Source organism: Bos indicus, chromosome 20, assembly GCF_029378745.1.
Source record: "Bos indicus isolate NIAB-ARS_2022 breed Sahiwal x Tharparkar chromosome 20, NIAB-ARS_B.indTharparkar_mat_pri_1.0, whole genome shotgun sequence".
In the NCBI taxonomy this organism is placed as follows: domain Eukaryota; kingdom Metazoa; phylum Chordata; class Mammalia; order Artiodactyla; family Bovidae; genus Bos; species Bos indicus.
Window position 1 is genome coordinate 31,102,841 of NC_091779.1, and position 16,535 is coordinate 31,119,375.

Below are 16,535 nucleotides of genomic sequence, written 5' to 3' on the forward strand. Positions count from 1 at the left end.
CTCCCTCCCACATCACACACACATGCACAGTGCATACACTCTCGCCCGCTCTCACGTAAATGTTTTCAAACTGTCACCCTACTGGGCTTTGAGATCACTGCCGTCCCTACTTTCTTCCTCGATTTCCTTGAACAGATCTTTTCCTTCTGTACTCCCGCTCTTAAATCCTGAGTCTCCCCAGGGCTTTAACTTTGCGCCTCACTCTCTCCCTGGAAAACCTCAGCCCATCCCACAGCTTCAATAATCTCCTGAAAGTTACAAAGTAGTCAGTCAGTCACGTCCAACTGTTTGCAACTCCATGGACTGTAGCCCGCCAGGTTCCCCTGACCATGGAATTCTCCAGCCAAGAATACTGGAGCAGGTAGCCATGCCCTTTAGGGGATCTTCTCGACCCAGGGATCGAACCCAGGTCTCCTGCATTGCAGGCAGATTCTTTACTGTCTGAGATACCAGGGAAGCCCGAACAACTGCCTGACAGCTCCCAATCTGCCTCCACGCTCCAGCCAACACTGAGCTCCAGTTCAGCCTGTCTACTGTCCCAGCTACACTGCAAACTTAATGTTTCCAAATAAGAACTTAAGATTTTTCCCCCTCTTCCAAAAAAAAAAAAAGTGCTCCATAGTTCTGATGTTCTTTCAAGTATGACCAAAAACATCAATCATTTCCCTTTTCCTTCAACCCCTGTGTTCTGTCCCTCCACCCTTTCCAGTGAATCTCATTATCTATCCCCACTTTCCTACCCTCATTTTTTCAAAGACCGATCTCTGCTCGAGGTATTCCCCCTACCTCCCCCACCCCAATACCATCCACCCTCTGGAGTCCAACACAAATCCTGACTTCCCAACAATCCTTAGGTTCCCCATGATAGAAACGTGCCTACACTGTCCAGTGCAGCTCTTATCATAACCCATCTTGCATTACTTACTGATCTGACTTCTCCACTAGATGGAAAATGCCTAAAATGAAGAGAGTATGTCCTTTACTCTCCACTTGCACACCCCAGGACAATGCTTCTCAACAGGTAACACCAATGCACTCTGGCTGGGACAACCCATGCTGCAGGAAGGTCCGAGGCTTATAGCATATTTGGTTTACCTGCTCGCACACACGCTAGCTGACAGTAGCAGCTCCATCTTTGAGAAGCCAAATCCCCAAATCCATGTGTTTCAAATACTGAGAGAAAAATAATGCTGCCCCCACTTGAGAAGACTGTCACCTGAAGTTTCAATTCTGCTAATGTTTGTTGTTTACAGCATCTGCCTCCAGTGCCGGAGACCCAGGTTCGATCCCTGGGTCGGGAAGATATCCTTCCTGGAGAAGGAAATGGTAACCCACTCCAGTATTCTTGCCTGGAGAATCCCACAGATGGAGAAGCCTGGTAGGCTACAGTCCACGGGATCGCAAAGAGTAGGACACGACTGAGCGACTTCACTTTCTTTCACTTTCACATAGTCAACCAAAAAACTACCCACATGACAAAATCAATTGATTTCTTTATAGAAAACTTCTATGATAGCATGATAGAGTTAAAATTCTAATCTGAAATCAATGTATTTATTGCCTGTAATAAATGCAATGGCATTCTTTGATAAGTAAAGAAGTACTGGGCTAAGCCTCAGGAAATTGAAGCTTGGGGAGACGAACTGACTTGGGCCACATGTCAATTATTAGAGGCAAAATGAAAAACAGAAGTAAGGTGTTTTGACTTCTAGACCAAGTCCTTTATACTGGACTTGTTACCTCATCTTGTTGGAAATCACATGATTTTCAATGATTTTTTTAAATATTTACTTTTAGAAAGAAAGATATTAACATTTACCAACCTTTACTGAGTGAGTTGAACACTTTCATATACTATCTAATCCTGACATAGGCCCAAAATTTATCAATGAGAAAAAAAATAACCAAGACTCAACAATGATTTAAACATTTTATACTGAATCACAGAAAAACACAGGTAGAATCTACTACCTCAATTTATAAAATCTCTATATGATTCCCAAACTATTAACCTAAGCCAAGAATTCCAGAACTATTCACTTAGTAATCACAGGGTTGCTTCTAAATTTCCATTATATTTTCAAAAATGAGTAAGTTCCAATTTGATTTTTCCTATTACAAGAAATTACTTTAAGTGATTACAGGTTGTTTGCTTTCAGGTTTTGGTTTTTTACCTGGAGTAATAATAATGCTATTAGCTTCTCGAATCATGTCAATTGCATTGTCAAGGTTGATTTCTGTATGCGTGCCAGAAATTTCCATGGGTTTTCCACCAGCTGTTGAAGTGGTACCATAGCCTCCAAGAATCACATTAGCCAGGGAGCGATTCATTGCCTGGAGAGCAAAATTATCAGCTGTGAAAATTTAATCCACATAAATTTTCTGTGAATACGATAGTCAGAGTCAATTAAAGACGTTTACTTGATCACCTAAAACATTTTAACCAAATAAATTTGATCGAGTGTCTGAAAATTATTTCAAAAACTTAAATGATAAAAAGACATCTGGGAAATCACATCATTGTTTTCTACAAAATCAACCTCACACTGATATATTTTCCACAAAAATAAATTTTAGAAAGGCATTTAATGGAAAATTACCAGTGACTTTAACATATATATTTAAAAAGTGCTAGTTGCTCAGTCATGTCCAACTCTTAGCAACGACATGAACTGTAGCCCATCAGGCTCCAGGCAAGAATACTGGAGTGGGTAGCCATTCCCTTCTCCATGGCATCTTCCTGACCCAGGTATCAAACCTGGGTCTCCGTCATTGTAGGCAGATTCTTTACCATCTGAGCCACCAGAGAAGGCCTAAAAACTCTGATCTAGTCATTCTTATCTGTCTACTGACTAAGCAAGTTCTATCTCCATATTGGCATGTATTTCACCTGAGTAAAAGAGAATGAAGGCTATAGAAATTTTACAAGGTGACTCTACCTACCAATATCTCACGTGAACTCTGCTACAAGTTCAAGCTGTCAAGAGGCAACAGGGAAGAATCAAAGGATAGAGACCCCTATCATTTAGAAGTCTGCTGCCCTCTGCCGTCAAGAAAAAAAGTGAAGGAGTTGACACTTTTCAAAGCACCTACAGCTCCAAGAAGCAAGAACAGAAGTGACTGGATTCATCATTAGCCTTTTTAAACAGTTCACTTCCAAAAGGTAAATGAGTAAGTTTATACCCTGCTTCACTAAAATTTATACCCACCTTTTAACTAGTAAAACCATCTAAGGAAAAAGTAAGCAGGAGGCATTTATTGGATGCTCATTTACAATCATCCAACCTGGAGTGCTGCGGTTCATGGTATTGCAAAGAGTCGGACACAACTGAGCGACTGAACTGAACAACGTACCATACAAACACACCTGGACCATGTGACAATAACGGATTTGAAAACTGTCTGCAGATCTCGAGAGGTGTGGTGGTAAAAAAAATGACAGAAATAAAAGACCAGAAGCTGGATGTTTTTAGTAATCAAAAGCATTTTCAGAACACTATACATGATCAAAGTAGTCATCCTAAATGATCAAAACTGATATCATTTCATAAAAAAATTACAAACAATTAAACCTTATTTTAAGGGTTTGAATAAACATATCATTGATCCATCATTTATACTATTTTAAAGCTATACAAGTGTCAAACTATACTTTTTAAAAAAAGACAATCCTTTATTATTAAAGAGCAAAAAGCACCTGGAGACTTTCAGTGATAAGTAATACGTCAGAGGGGAAAAAAAAAAAAAAACTCATCTAAAGATAGGCCAGCCTGCTACCACCTTAGGAGAGAGATTTACATAAACTGCTGAAGTGGGACAGAGTGAAGGCAGGAAAAGAGAAGAGGAGAGGAGAGGCTCACTTATGTTTCAAAGATGTGGATCAAAAAGTCAGAATTTTTAAGTTGTTCCTTTGACCTAACCTCATTTATCAGACATTCACATTTACAGAGCCCAGAGTCTGGTGAATTTGTCTAAGACTATTACATATAAAATAAAGCTTAGAATATGCTTATGCATATTACTAACAGATAAGAGGATCAGAGAAAAATTAAAGTGATGCTTTTAAGTTCTTCATCCTAATCCAACATGAAGTTTCAAATTCTTAACACAACCTCCTCTACTTAAATCCAAGGTTGAATGAAAATCCAAACAGCCATATCTGAAACTTCCCAAACATTCAACATCTGCTGATTCTTACAAATCCTTTCCAGTTTTGAATCACAGGATTTTGAAACTAAATTACTAGAAATGTGTTCTATCAATTTTTGCCCTTAAAAATGGTTTCAAAGAACAATTTCAAACACTAAAATATCTCTGCTATAATTTTCTTTTAGTGAAATGTACAAAAAGGCTCTATCACCTCCATCACATAGCCCTATAAACAGACAGATGACAGAGGAATAGGATGTAGAAGAATATGACCAATTTACTCTCACTTGGCTTAAAAGGAGCCCTTCTTTTCTTCCTATAAAGCTGAATAGAGGAGAAGGAAAGAATTTCTGAGAATATTTAATTAGTGTGTACCCACTTCCGATGGTATCTTACAAGAAAAAATAGGGAACCACACAGTAATTTAACAATCAAAGTCAACTTGTTAAACACATATCCTCAATTATATCACCATTACACTAATTCCACATGGTCTCTTAAAAACTAAATCAAACTTCATCTCTGAATTTACCATTGCAACATCATATTTCCAATAAACGTTTAGGGTTTAGGGCTTTGTTTTGTTTCCTTTTTTAATTTTTTTTTTTTTTTTTTGCTTGCTTAAGACTGATGAGACTACCCTGTGACCACTGATCCACAGCCTGAAGAGTTCCCAAGTTCCAAGACAAAGCATTTGCAACACTGTCCAGGACTGCCCCTTTTAAGTTATTAAGCCCCGTAATGAACATTGTATGCTACATTAAAGAGATGCTTAATTCACATAATTCTAAGCAAACTAAGAAATAAATATGAAAACAAAGGAAGATCATAAAATAAACAAAACCAAAGCAAAAATAACATGTATACCATTGACTAGCATCCCCTCATTTCTATGCTTTGTAGGTGCTAATTAGTTGATCACAAGGCAAAAAAAAAATTATTTTTGGTTTGGCTTTCATTTACTTCATTCTGCTTTATTTTCATTTGGAAACAAGCAGCAAAGTACACAAACCAGAGAATTTAGTCTGAGAATGCTGTTGCATTTTTGTAAGCCCTCTATATCCCAAACCCTAATTTAGACACTATCTCAAGTAAATGAACTATAAAATCATAAAGAGGTTAATGTCTCTATGACCTTTGGATATAAAGCAAATCATTTATTTGAACTGGCTATTTGGACACTTTTGACATTTTCTAGTTTTTATAATATTGGGTGTCATGTAACCAAGAATTACACTCAGAGGATACCCAAAAAACTTCTTTGTCAGAACAAATATTCAATTTTCAGGATGATGGTTACACTTAGGGTCCATTCCATCCCCTCTCCCATAATAAAACCACTCCACCACTCCACTCTGGTTTGGATTTTTCCTTCAATAAATGATAAAATTATGAAGGTAAACATAATAGTAATATTAACAGATATTGATAAAAGGTAGTATTTCTGCTACCATAACTTCTCGAAGAGGATTTCTAACTGGGAAATAAGCTAATAAAACATTCATTTTAAAACTGCTATATTCACTTGAATGTGCCAGGTGCGAGGGCAGGCTCCACAAACACAAAGGCAAATCATAAACGGTGTCTTAAAATAGCTTCCCTGTAAAATGAGAATATTTCCTACCTCCAGAACTAGTTTGAGAATTAGGAGTCAATATTCGTAAAGCACCCAGCATAGTATACTACATCCAATTACAAGCAGCTATTTCACTTTTATTATTATTATGAACCACTCTAAGCTGCTAAGCACAAGCCATGGAGAAACCATTTCTTATAAAAAACTAATTGCTTATTATAAGAAATAAGCAATTTCTTATAATAAAGCTAAGAATCAATGAAAATTAATATGAAAAGTCAGAGAGTAGGAAAATTGAGAAGGAAAGGAAATTTGTACTTTTGAAATACAAAACGTGGCAGGCGTGTTTTTGTTATCTTGTTTGTTTTGCAAGAAGTCATAGGAATGGACAGTGAGCAGTAAAACAAGCACCCCACACATCACTGGTGGGAGCTTTGACTGGAATGTCCTTTGAAGATCAACTTATCAATATCTACAGCAAACAAAAAAATCTTACTCCCTTTGGTCAAGTAATTGTACTCACAGAAATTTGAGCTAAGAAAATAATCCATGATGCCTAAGGAGGAACACTGCAGCAAAAAAAAAAAAAGTTAAAAACAACTACTCTCACGGACTTGGATAAATAAATTATGATATATCTTTGTGATATAATAATACGTCGACACTAAAATGTATTGGTAAGAAAACTAAATGTTAACATAGAAGGTATTTAAACATGTACATATGAAAAAAGGTAAGAATTAAGACTAATGTTAACAGTTAAGTGGTAATGGGATTGTAGATTATTTTATATATTTATTTATCCTTTTCTATTTTCTTTTTTTTTTTAATGAAAGATGTTTCATTAAATATCCTTTATTTTTGTAATCAAATAATATTTTTTAAAAATTAAAGCTTCAACTGTTCTTGATTCCAAATTACTATAATTTGCTATTATAGAGTAGCAATCTAACCCAGTGTGATTTCTACGGTCACAGACAGCTATGAGACCTTGTTAGCCTTATATATAATACAAGTATTAAAAAATATCTGAGGTATGCTGACAGTAAATGCCATGCCTGAGGCAGTGAAAATAGAAAAGAACAGCAGAAACGGGTCAATAAATATGAAAGAACAGATAAAAATTTAGAGAAAGATGACATAATTGCAGAAGTACATTGGAAGGACTGACGCTCAATCTGAAGCTCCAATACTTTGGCCACCTGACGTGACTGAAAAACAACAAAGAGACAGATATAACTGCGGAAACACATGTAGAAAAGAGTACTTTCAACAAGTGCCTTTTGTACCTTATTCTAGTTAAAGCTATAGAAATGCTATTTCAAAAGTTATTATAGTTACTATAACAACAGAAGAAACTAAGTGTACAGGGAAAAAGAGAGGAAATAAAAGACACAGAAATTTGGGGAATACTGCTGATAAATTTAAGAACCCAACTGTGGTGCTGGAGAAGATTCCTGAAAGTCCCTTGGACAGCAAGGAGATTAAACCAGTCAATCTTAAGGGAAATTAACCCTGAATAGTCATTGGAAGGACTGACGCTGAAGCCCCAGTATTCTGGTCATCTGATGCGAACAGCCGACTCATTGGAAAAGTCCCTGATGCTAGGAAAGATTGAGGATATAAGGAGAAAGGGGCGTCAAAGGATGAGATGGCTGGATGGCATCACCAATGCAATGGACATGAACTTGGGCAAACTTCAAGACATGGTGAGGGAAAGAGAGGCCTGGTGTGCTGCTGTCCATGGAGTCACAAAGAGTTGGACACGACTGGGTGAGTGAACAACAAGGAAAACCATTTAAGAGAAAAAGAATAAAGATTAGAAGGTACCCATGCTGACTTTTCAAGAACTATATACAAGTCCCCCTTCCTCTCCCCACTGGCCTTGTAAAAATTCAAATCCTCCCACTTAATTTTAAAATTAGTATTTGACATCAACCATAAGTTTAAGTGGGACTTCCCAGGTGGTGCTAGGGGTAAAGAATCTGCCTGCCAATGCAGGAGACGCAAGAAATGCAGGTTCAATCCCTGAGTCAGGAAGATCCCCTGTAGTAAGAAGTGGCAACCACTTCAGTATTCTTGCCTGGAAAAGTCCATAGACAGAGAAGCCTGGCATGCCAGAGTCTGTGGGGCCGCAAAGAGGACTCAACTGAGCACACACACAGTAAGTTTTAAGTATTAGTGACAATCTGCTGCCCCCTGCTGGTCATTCAGATTTACCAAATGAAGCAAGAAAACTATTTCTAATACAACTGAATAAATTGTGCTGCTTTATAAACATTTGCTTTAAAAGAAATACTCCAAAGCCTGACACTCTTCCAATAAGAAATACCTTTCCAAACTCCTTGAACAACTTGAAGGATTATATTTTGAAACCTCTCAGCTGGTTTTGAACTGAGGCTTTCAAATTTTTGTACTCAAAGTATGTCCAAAGAAACCCAATTTTTTTATTATGAAAAGATAATTTTAGCATTCAATTTTAAATTAAAACATAAGAGAAATTCTGAGTTGTAAAATAAGGGCTTTTAAACTTCTAATAAAAGAATGAAGGTGGAGCCATTTTTCTGCCTGAAGGATCAATCGGTATAAAGGCAATCCTGACTTTACCCAGTTTCATGCTCGTCCTTTCACAGCCATTCAAAACCATTATTTAGAGAATGATAGCTATCATTTGAAAAAGTGCTTTAGTCAAAACTTCATATTTGCAGGTTATCTTCTCGCCATTAAGAAGAGAATTCGAAACAAAAAAGAAGCTAGGAAGTATCTGTCTTATTAATTTTTTTTTTTCAAACCATGCTGACCACAAAACTTCAAGATAAGAGTGTAAATTGCAGTAAGCTTTCTGGAAACCACATGACAAAAAGAAGACAAAGCCCAAAAAATGAGCACACCCTTTCACTTCTAGGAATCATCCTAAGACAAAAATCAGAAATGCCAAAAATGTACTTATGTACAAGAAAGAAATATCAAACAACACTAAAGGTAAAGCATGGGGGGAAAATTAAATCTTGAATATCCATACGATAGATTAGTACGAAACCCTAAAAACAGTATTTAAACAGCATTTTTAATATAAGCAGCAAGACTATCACTTGGAAGATTAAAAAAATTAAATATAAATCCTATGGACAGAGGAGCCTGGGGGGCTACAGCCCACGGGGTCGCAAAGAGTCAGACACAACTGAGCAACTAACACACAATATACAATATGATCAGACAAGTAAATACAGAGATCTGTAATACACAAAGAAAAAATTAAAAAATTAAATCTTAAGTGTTTTAATCACCAGATGAAGTTAGAAGATTTTTGTCTTGATATTTAATTTTATAAATTATCTACACTCAGGTACTTTACAAGCAGTCTGGAAAATTCATTGAAACGAAACCCTCCAATATTTCTGCTAGAGAGAAAAAGAACTGACACGGTCATTTCTACTGCAAATAAAAGAAATAACAGACAGGTCCTGATTTTCAGAACAGTATTTCCTTCTCCTTCACTGGCTGCTTCCTTACCACACACATGATGTAGGACAGGATTGCGCCCGAGGAGCCAATAAGCGCACCCACAATGGTCAGCAGATTGTTGTTGAGCAGGAAACCCTCTGCACACAGGGCCCAGCCTGAGTAGCTGTTCAGCACAGTGATGACCACCGGCATGTCGGCACCCCCAATGGCAGCCGTCAGAGTCACACCCTAGGACAAAAACCAGAGTGGAATTCAAAATTCACGCATTGCAAAGGAACCTCTGACACTGAGCACTGTGGTTCATAATCATTCCAGTTTTCCAATTAATATATTTACATGTAAATTCCATGCCTGGGAATGACCCCTATCAGACCAACTCTCCTACAGATATAAAAGTGAAAACACTGAACCATGTTTTCCACCTGCAAAAAAAGATCCCCAAATCCTAAGAGGCACTAACCATGAGCAGGCAGAAATTGGAGAGGGGTCTACACTTGGAAAAAAGTAATAGCACTGAGTTGATGTTACATTTTTTATGACTTTAGCTGATGAGCAGGGAGGGTCCTATTGGTGCCAAGAGAAGCAGCTAAAACTCAAATACAAGCCCAGTCTTATTTGGTTTGAAAATCTGAGGGTACAGTTTTGGGTGACTAAGCAATTACTCACTCCTGTCCCAACTGTCACGTGACACGTTTATTGCTCTGGGGTCTTCTCACTGGATCAATGTTTCGGTCAATAGGAATTTAAAGAGACAAGGGTTTCAGTTCTGTTCACCGGTGCCTGCTGTGTGACAAGCCCTCTAAAATAAAACAAGTGTCAAAGAGACCTTGCCCATTAGTTGCTCTCACACTTGATGGAAGCTCTGCTATCAAGCTAAACAATCATATAAAATGAAGGGACGACAGAAGATGAGATGGTTGGATGGCATCACCAACTTGATGGACATGAGTTTGAGCAAGCTCTGGGAGTTGGTGATGGACAGGGAAGCCTGGCGTGCTGCAGTCCATGGGGTCGCAAAGAGTCGGACACGACTGAACTAAACTGAAGCCATTACTATATGTCTAACTTTGGGCTAAGCACCATAGATGACTTTTTAAATTTTTAACATAAACTTCGTCATTGAAGAATACACTAAGAGTATACTAGACAAACATGAAGTAATCCATGAACGACACAGAGCTAATACAGCAGCGCCATACACTGCTATAACAGAATGCTAAATTGTGACATACAGACTCACAGAATACTCTATGTACCCACATACTAAATGCAATAATCAGAGAGGAAGAAGAAGACCAACCTACCCTAGGAGGTTTCTCTGAACTCCCCTACTGAACACACAGGGTTTGATAAATGCATTTCACTTTATATGACTATTTGGCTTAATATCAGAGCTTCCAGCAAATGTGAGAGCAACCAATGGGCAGGGTCTCTCTGACACTTGTTTGAGGGCTTGCCACACAGCAGGCACCTGACGAACAGAACTGAAACCCTTGGCTCTTTAAACTCCTATTGACCAACACACTGATCGAGTAAAAAGACCCCAGAGCGATAAAGGTGTCACATGTGACAGTCTGGACAGGAGTGAATAAGTGAAGAGAAGGGGGATTTTATTCTTACACTTTTCTATATTGTTCAAACTCTACGAAGATGAACACATAACAGCATATTAAAACATTTTTATTCCATCAGGGGTCTTGAAGAGACAGAAATAAGGTTAGACTGTAACCTAATAAAATACTTAGTTCCTCATTAAGAACGTGCTTTCCGTCTCTGACCTCTTACCATGACAGCAGAGAGGGCTGACACAGAGCCCAGACAGGTGATGCCAGTGGTGAAGCTGGGGTCCATCATGAAGGGGATGATCCCACCCACGCTACCAGCCAGCAGGCCTGCATTGAGGAGGTGCCTCCCAGGGAGCAGGAGAGGGGCGGACTTCAGGATTCCTAGGGCAGAAGATGGGGCCATCAGAACCTAAGACGTGTCCCAAGAAATCCCCTCAAACAGTCTTAAGTCGTTTAATCATAAGCTACAAGATGTAATATTAGGATAAAAACATACTACTTAAAACAGCACTTCGTATCACCAGCTACTAAAACATGAAAACATATATTAGAGTTCTTACACATACACATTAATGGAGGTGGGAAAAGTACGGCTCAGCTTAACTCTCCTTTGATCACACAAGTTCATTACTCTTTGTCATGGAATCATGAAAAGTGATTTTTCTTCCCCATATGACCAAGACAGAAGTTAAGTGTGGTCTTATTTATTTGAAACTTCAAAACTGAGTCTTAGACCATTCGTTTTTCTGATTCTATCAACTGAGCCCAAGGGAGAAGGGTCCTTGTTTGCTGCTTTTAAAGACAGAACATATCATAGGCATTAAGCCTGTGATTTTTAAGTTTCACGGTGTTCCCCATTTAATTCTAATGACTTGATTACTGAGAGGCAAGACCAGGTTTTTAAACCACAAACCTGTTTTTCCAGAGACTCGTGTTTTCATGAAAACACTGAAAGCAGCTATCAGAGTTTTGTTTTTTTTTTCCTTCCACTTCTATTTTCATGATTGGCTTTAATGGTTGCCAAAGCTGCCACACTAAACCTCTAAAATGTGTATTTGTTTTCAAAGTAAGTACTGTATACTAATCATACAAATTTATTCAATAAGCCTCTCTCTATTCTGGGAAATCTACAAAGTTCATTTCTGTGAATGCTATACAGGCATGTCTAACCAAAAATTATGAAGATGGCATTCTGTTCATATGTATCATCAAATATCAACTAGTCCCTGTAGGCAAATTTCTGTGCACTAGTTTCCTCCATGAGCTGTCTCCAGAAGCCTTGGCTTCAAAGCTTTGTGAGATCTGTAAAGACCAATAAAGAGAAGCATCTTTCTTGAGAAAAAAACCTTCATAGTGTTTCCCAGAGTCATACAAATACTCTTCGCCTAGTAGGTTCTACTACTAAGCCATTTTCTGAAATTGAAATGGACCCCTGAACACCCTAAACAACAGATATTCACCTCCATGTTACACTCGATCACTTACCCTGCAATTTTCCATAGGCAACCAGAGACCCACTGAAGGTCACCCCACCAATGTAAGTACCGAGGTAGGCCACGATCTTGGTAAGGTTGGCTGCTGCATCCGTAGCGAAATGTGGATATTCTATGATGTACTCAGCTATGCACGTAAGCACAGCTGCCAATCCCACTAAACTGTGGAAAGCAGCAACTAACTGAGGTAAATCCGAAATCTGGATGCGTTTCGCAATTGTCAATCCTGTCAGGAAATAAAAGTCAAAGAAAAATTAAAGCATGACAGACCTTTGAGAAATAATCCAATAAAGCCCACAATTAAATATTACTTGGCTACACGAAAGAAGGAAATCTTGTCACTGGAACAACATGAATGGACCTTTAGGGCATTATGCTAAGTGAAATAAGCCAGACAGAGACAGACAAATACCATATGATCTCACTTATATGTGGAATCTAAACAAACAAAGAAGCTCATAGATACAGAGAACAAATTGGTGACTGCCAGAGGCAGGAGGTAAGGGGTGGGAAGAATGGGTGAATGGCATCAAAAGGTACAAACTTCCCAGTATAAAATGAGTAAGTCCTGGGGATGGAATGCACAGCATGCTGACTACAGTTAATAACAAAGCTATATTGCAGATTTGAAAGGTGCCAAGAGAGTAGATCTTAAAAGTCCTCATAAAAGAAAAACAAAATTTATGTATGGTGACAAATGTTATACAGACTTTTTGCAGCGATCATTTTGCAATATATATATGTATATATCAAATCATTATGTTGTATATCTGAAACTAGTATAATATTATATGTCAATTATTCCTCAATTTAAAAAAAGGCAACACTAAGGTTATCTATCACTTTCATTAATAAGTATCTACTTCCTAGGAAAATACTCTCTTACAGGACTATCCAGGCAAGAACATTGGCTTAAATAGCCTTTCATATAGCCGGTTCTTTCAACCACCTCATCAATGCCAACTCCAAAGAACCCAAACACATAACATCAACTTCTCCTTACAAAGTCTGAACACTCCCCTGGACTAATGCTTCTTCAGATTACTTAAAGTTCCAACTAAACCCCTTAAATTCTCCCCACTGCATGAACAGCCTAGGCTCCCTTCCCTATTAGGCATCACTTGCCCCTTAGCACACAAGAAACCCCTAGAATGCAGGCAGCCTAGGTTTTCAGGTGGGCAGAAGGAAGCCAAGTCCAAAGGTAATGAAATGCAAATATCTGAATAGAAAACAACCAAACCAGGAGACTGAAGGAGTTACCTGGCTACAGGTAGATGATACAGAGGACTTGGGCTCATAATATTTGCAAAGACCACATCTAAAGGTTTTCCTGCCATGAACCTACAGCACAAGCATTTTCCTTCAAGTGCCTTTCCAGGGACTGTAAGAAAGTATGCACCGCTTTCCCAGAGAAATAAAACAGGAGACGTAAAGCTAAAGCTGTGCTGCTAAGTCTTCAACCACCAGCCTCCCAGGATAAAAACAGGTGTGTGTGCCTGGATGGGAGGCGAGTTGGGGGGAAAATGGAAACGTGTATGTATGGCCGAGTCCCTTCACTGTTCACCTAACACTACCACAACATTGTTAATTAACTATACACAATACAAAATAAGTTAAAAAATTAATAGATTAGAGAATGCTCCTTTTTCCTATTCTCAAAAAAGATTCATGTAAAAATGGTGTTTCATTTTTCCCTTAACTATTTAGGAAAATTCACTAGTAAAACTATGAACTTTTCTGAAAGAATGCTTTTTTGTTTCAATTTCAATAGATGTAAATCTTTACTATAAATTTTAAAATCTCAGCCTATATCATTCTTGGGAATATATAGTTATAAAATTATGCATAACACTATTTTATTACCTTTAATATAGTTTATTATCTTTTTATTACCTTTTTAATAGCTGTAGGTCTAAGTCATTACTTTCTTATCCACTGAAATGATATATACAATTATATATGTATAATTATACATATATTTGTATTACTCTTCCCAATCTTAGAATATTGTCGATTTTATACTTAAATAAACCAACTTTAGGTTTTTTAAAAAAAGTGTGTGTGTGTAAATACAGGAGTTTTTACTTATAAATAGGTACGTGGTACACAAGTTTCAAAAAATAAAAATATATACAATATTCTTTATTGTAAGCTTCATCTAGCCAATTGACTTTCACCAAATGCTTTTGTTGATTTTTGCCAAACTCTGGTACCTGCAGCCAACCTAGTGTTTACAACTGATGAATGAGTATAGTTCCCACATGAATGCTGGTTGAGATTTTTGTTTAACAAATAAAATGACAGTGAAACAACGAGGTGCATATAAGAGCTTCACTCACTGTCAACCATGTGAGTGGGAATTCCGCTGAATCTGAAAATAGTTTCCAAATACTAGAAAAATATTCAATTTTTTTGTGCAATTCACAATATAATGGCTACAGACAAAACACACATTTAAGTTTAAACTGCATTAACATTTTCTCCATCACTTTCTTAGGTCTGGACAATCAACAAAACAGTAAATGAATCCCAGATTTGTAGCATTTGTTGACCTATATGGTGTAAATACAAGTGCCATGGCTGATCTGAAGCTACAATGTGAAGGCATTAAATATGGATTCAGGAAAAGATGCACAGAAGCCCATAATTACATAGTATTTCTACCACACAGACATAAGACACATGGATAATCTCAAAAGTGGAGATAATACTGCTACTGCTGCTAAGTCACTTCAGTCGTGTCCGACTCTGTGCGACCCCAGAGACAGCAGCCCACCAGGCTCCCCCGTCCCTGGGATTCTCCAGGCAAGAACACTGGAGTGGGTTGCCATTTCTTTCTCCAATGCATGAAAGTGAAAAGTGAAAGTGAAGTCGCTCAGTCGTGTCCGCCTCTTTGCAACCCCATGGACTGCAGCCTACCAGGCTCCTCCATCCATGGGATTTTCCAGGCAAAAGTACTGGAGTGGGGTGCCATCGCCTTCTCCGGGAGATAATAAAAGCTAGTTAATTCATTAGAAAGTCATGAGTATTCAGGATTATTACCTTTGTTTCTAATTCATTTAGTTTTAAGTTTATATAATTTAATTTTTTATAATGGCTGTGCTAACAACCAGTTCAAAAGATTCCTGAAAATTTAACAATCAACCACAACACACCACTGAATAAAATTAAAACAGTGGTTTTTCTGCTGGCACATGTTTTCCGTGTTTTTAACACGTCTGAAGGCGGATCGTCTGCTGTTATTTAAACCCAGCAGAATAAAACATGAGCCTACAGACAGTACACACATACAAGTATTCTAATCTCCTGTTGTATTATCAGCTAAAGGAACAGTCAGTAAAGGAAAACAAGAACTGAGTAAAGGCACTTCTTAGCCCACTTTTGTGACACAGTTCATATTACTCGATGTTTTAAAATGTTTATTTCTGAATGACAATTATAATACCAACTGTGATGACTTTTGCCAAAATATTTACTGAAGCAACTTCCATAATAGGCAACTTAATTCCTTTATCAATATAGGCTTCAAACAGATACATATATATTCAGAAACTGAAGTGCAAGTAAAAGTTCTTACTCCTAACAACATATTCCTAAATCTCTGAGCCTAACTGCCTTCAGGTATTCAAAGGGCATGCGTTTATATAAAGGCAGAACCCACAAGTGCTTACCAATGGTACCGCCCAAAGCCATTGCTCCAGACATCTGAGCTAACAATTCTGGACATGGTTTTAGGCCTCCGAGGGTGGCTGCCAAGCCTCCAGCCACCCCAATCATGCCCAGGGCATTGCCAAGACGTGCAGTCCCCTGGGTGGAAAGCCCGGCCAGGGCACCAACACAGCAAAGACCGGAGCCCAGGTACATAATCTTTTCAAAGGAAAAGGAGGAAACAGAGAGAGAAGTTATCAAAAACTTTCAGTCCATCAGCTTAAAAACAACTTCAAGGAAACATGATTCTCTAAAGACATTTCTAAGGACAATTTTAAAGTCAGACAATTTTAAAGTTAAAAGAGCCAATATGATCTATTCTTTTAATATTTCAATATATATTCCTATCCATTGGGGATATTAACATACTAAATACTTTAAATTGTACTTGCAATTAAACCATTTACGTACACTGATTTCTTCTGGACTTGATAGCATACAAATGCATATAAAAGTATGCATTTAAATTTAAATGGAGTTATTATGGGATCTAGACGTGACCCACTGTTATAAGGGAGCCAACCCCGTGAGGCTGTAAGTGCCAGAGACCATGCTATATACGCTGCATAAGTTATAACC

The 16,535-nt window shown here is 37.9% G+C and overlaps 1 protein-coding gene across 3 annotated transcripts in view; it reads right to left on the reverse strand.

Moving 5' to 3' along the window:
• NNT (nicotinamide nucleotide transhydrogenase) overlaps positions 1 to 16,535 on the reverse strand; it is a 92,117-nt gene that overhangs the window by 22,695 nt on the left and 52,887 nt on the right. For all 3 annotated transcript variants that reach the window (XM_019982801.2, XM_019982800.2, XM_070774702.1), the window contains exons 14-18: positions 15,920 to 16,115; positions 12,241 to 12,474; positions 10,976 to 11,136; positions 9,239 to 9,418; positions 2,175 to 2,334 (exon numbers count right to left, since the gene is read on the reverse strand). In XM_019982801.2, coding sequence (XP_019838360.2) covers positions 2,175 to 2,334; positions 9,239 to 9,418; positions 10,976 to 11,136; positions 12,241 to 12,474; positions 15,920 to 16,115 — 931 coding nt within the window. The remainder of the gene's footprint in view (positions 1 to 2,174; positions 2,335 to 9,238; positions 9,419 to 10,975; positions 11,137 to 12,240; positions 12,475 to 15,919; positions 16,116 to 16,535) is intronic.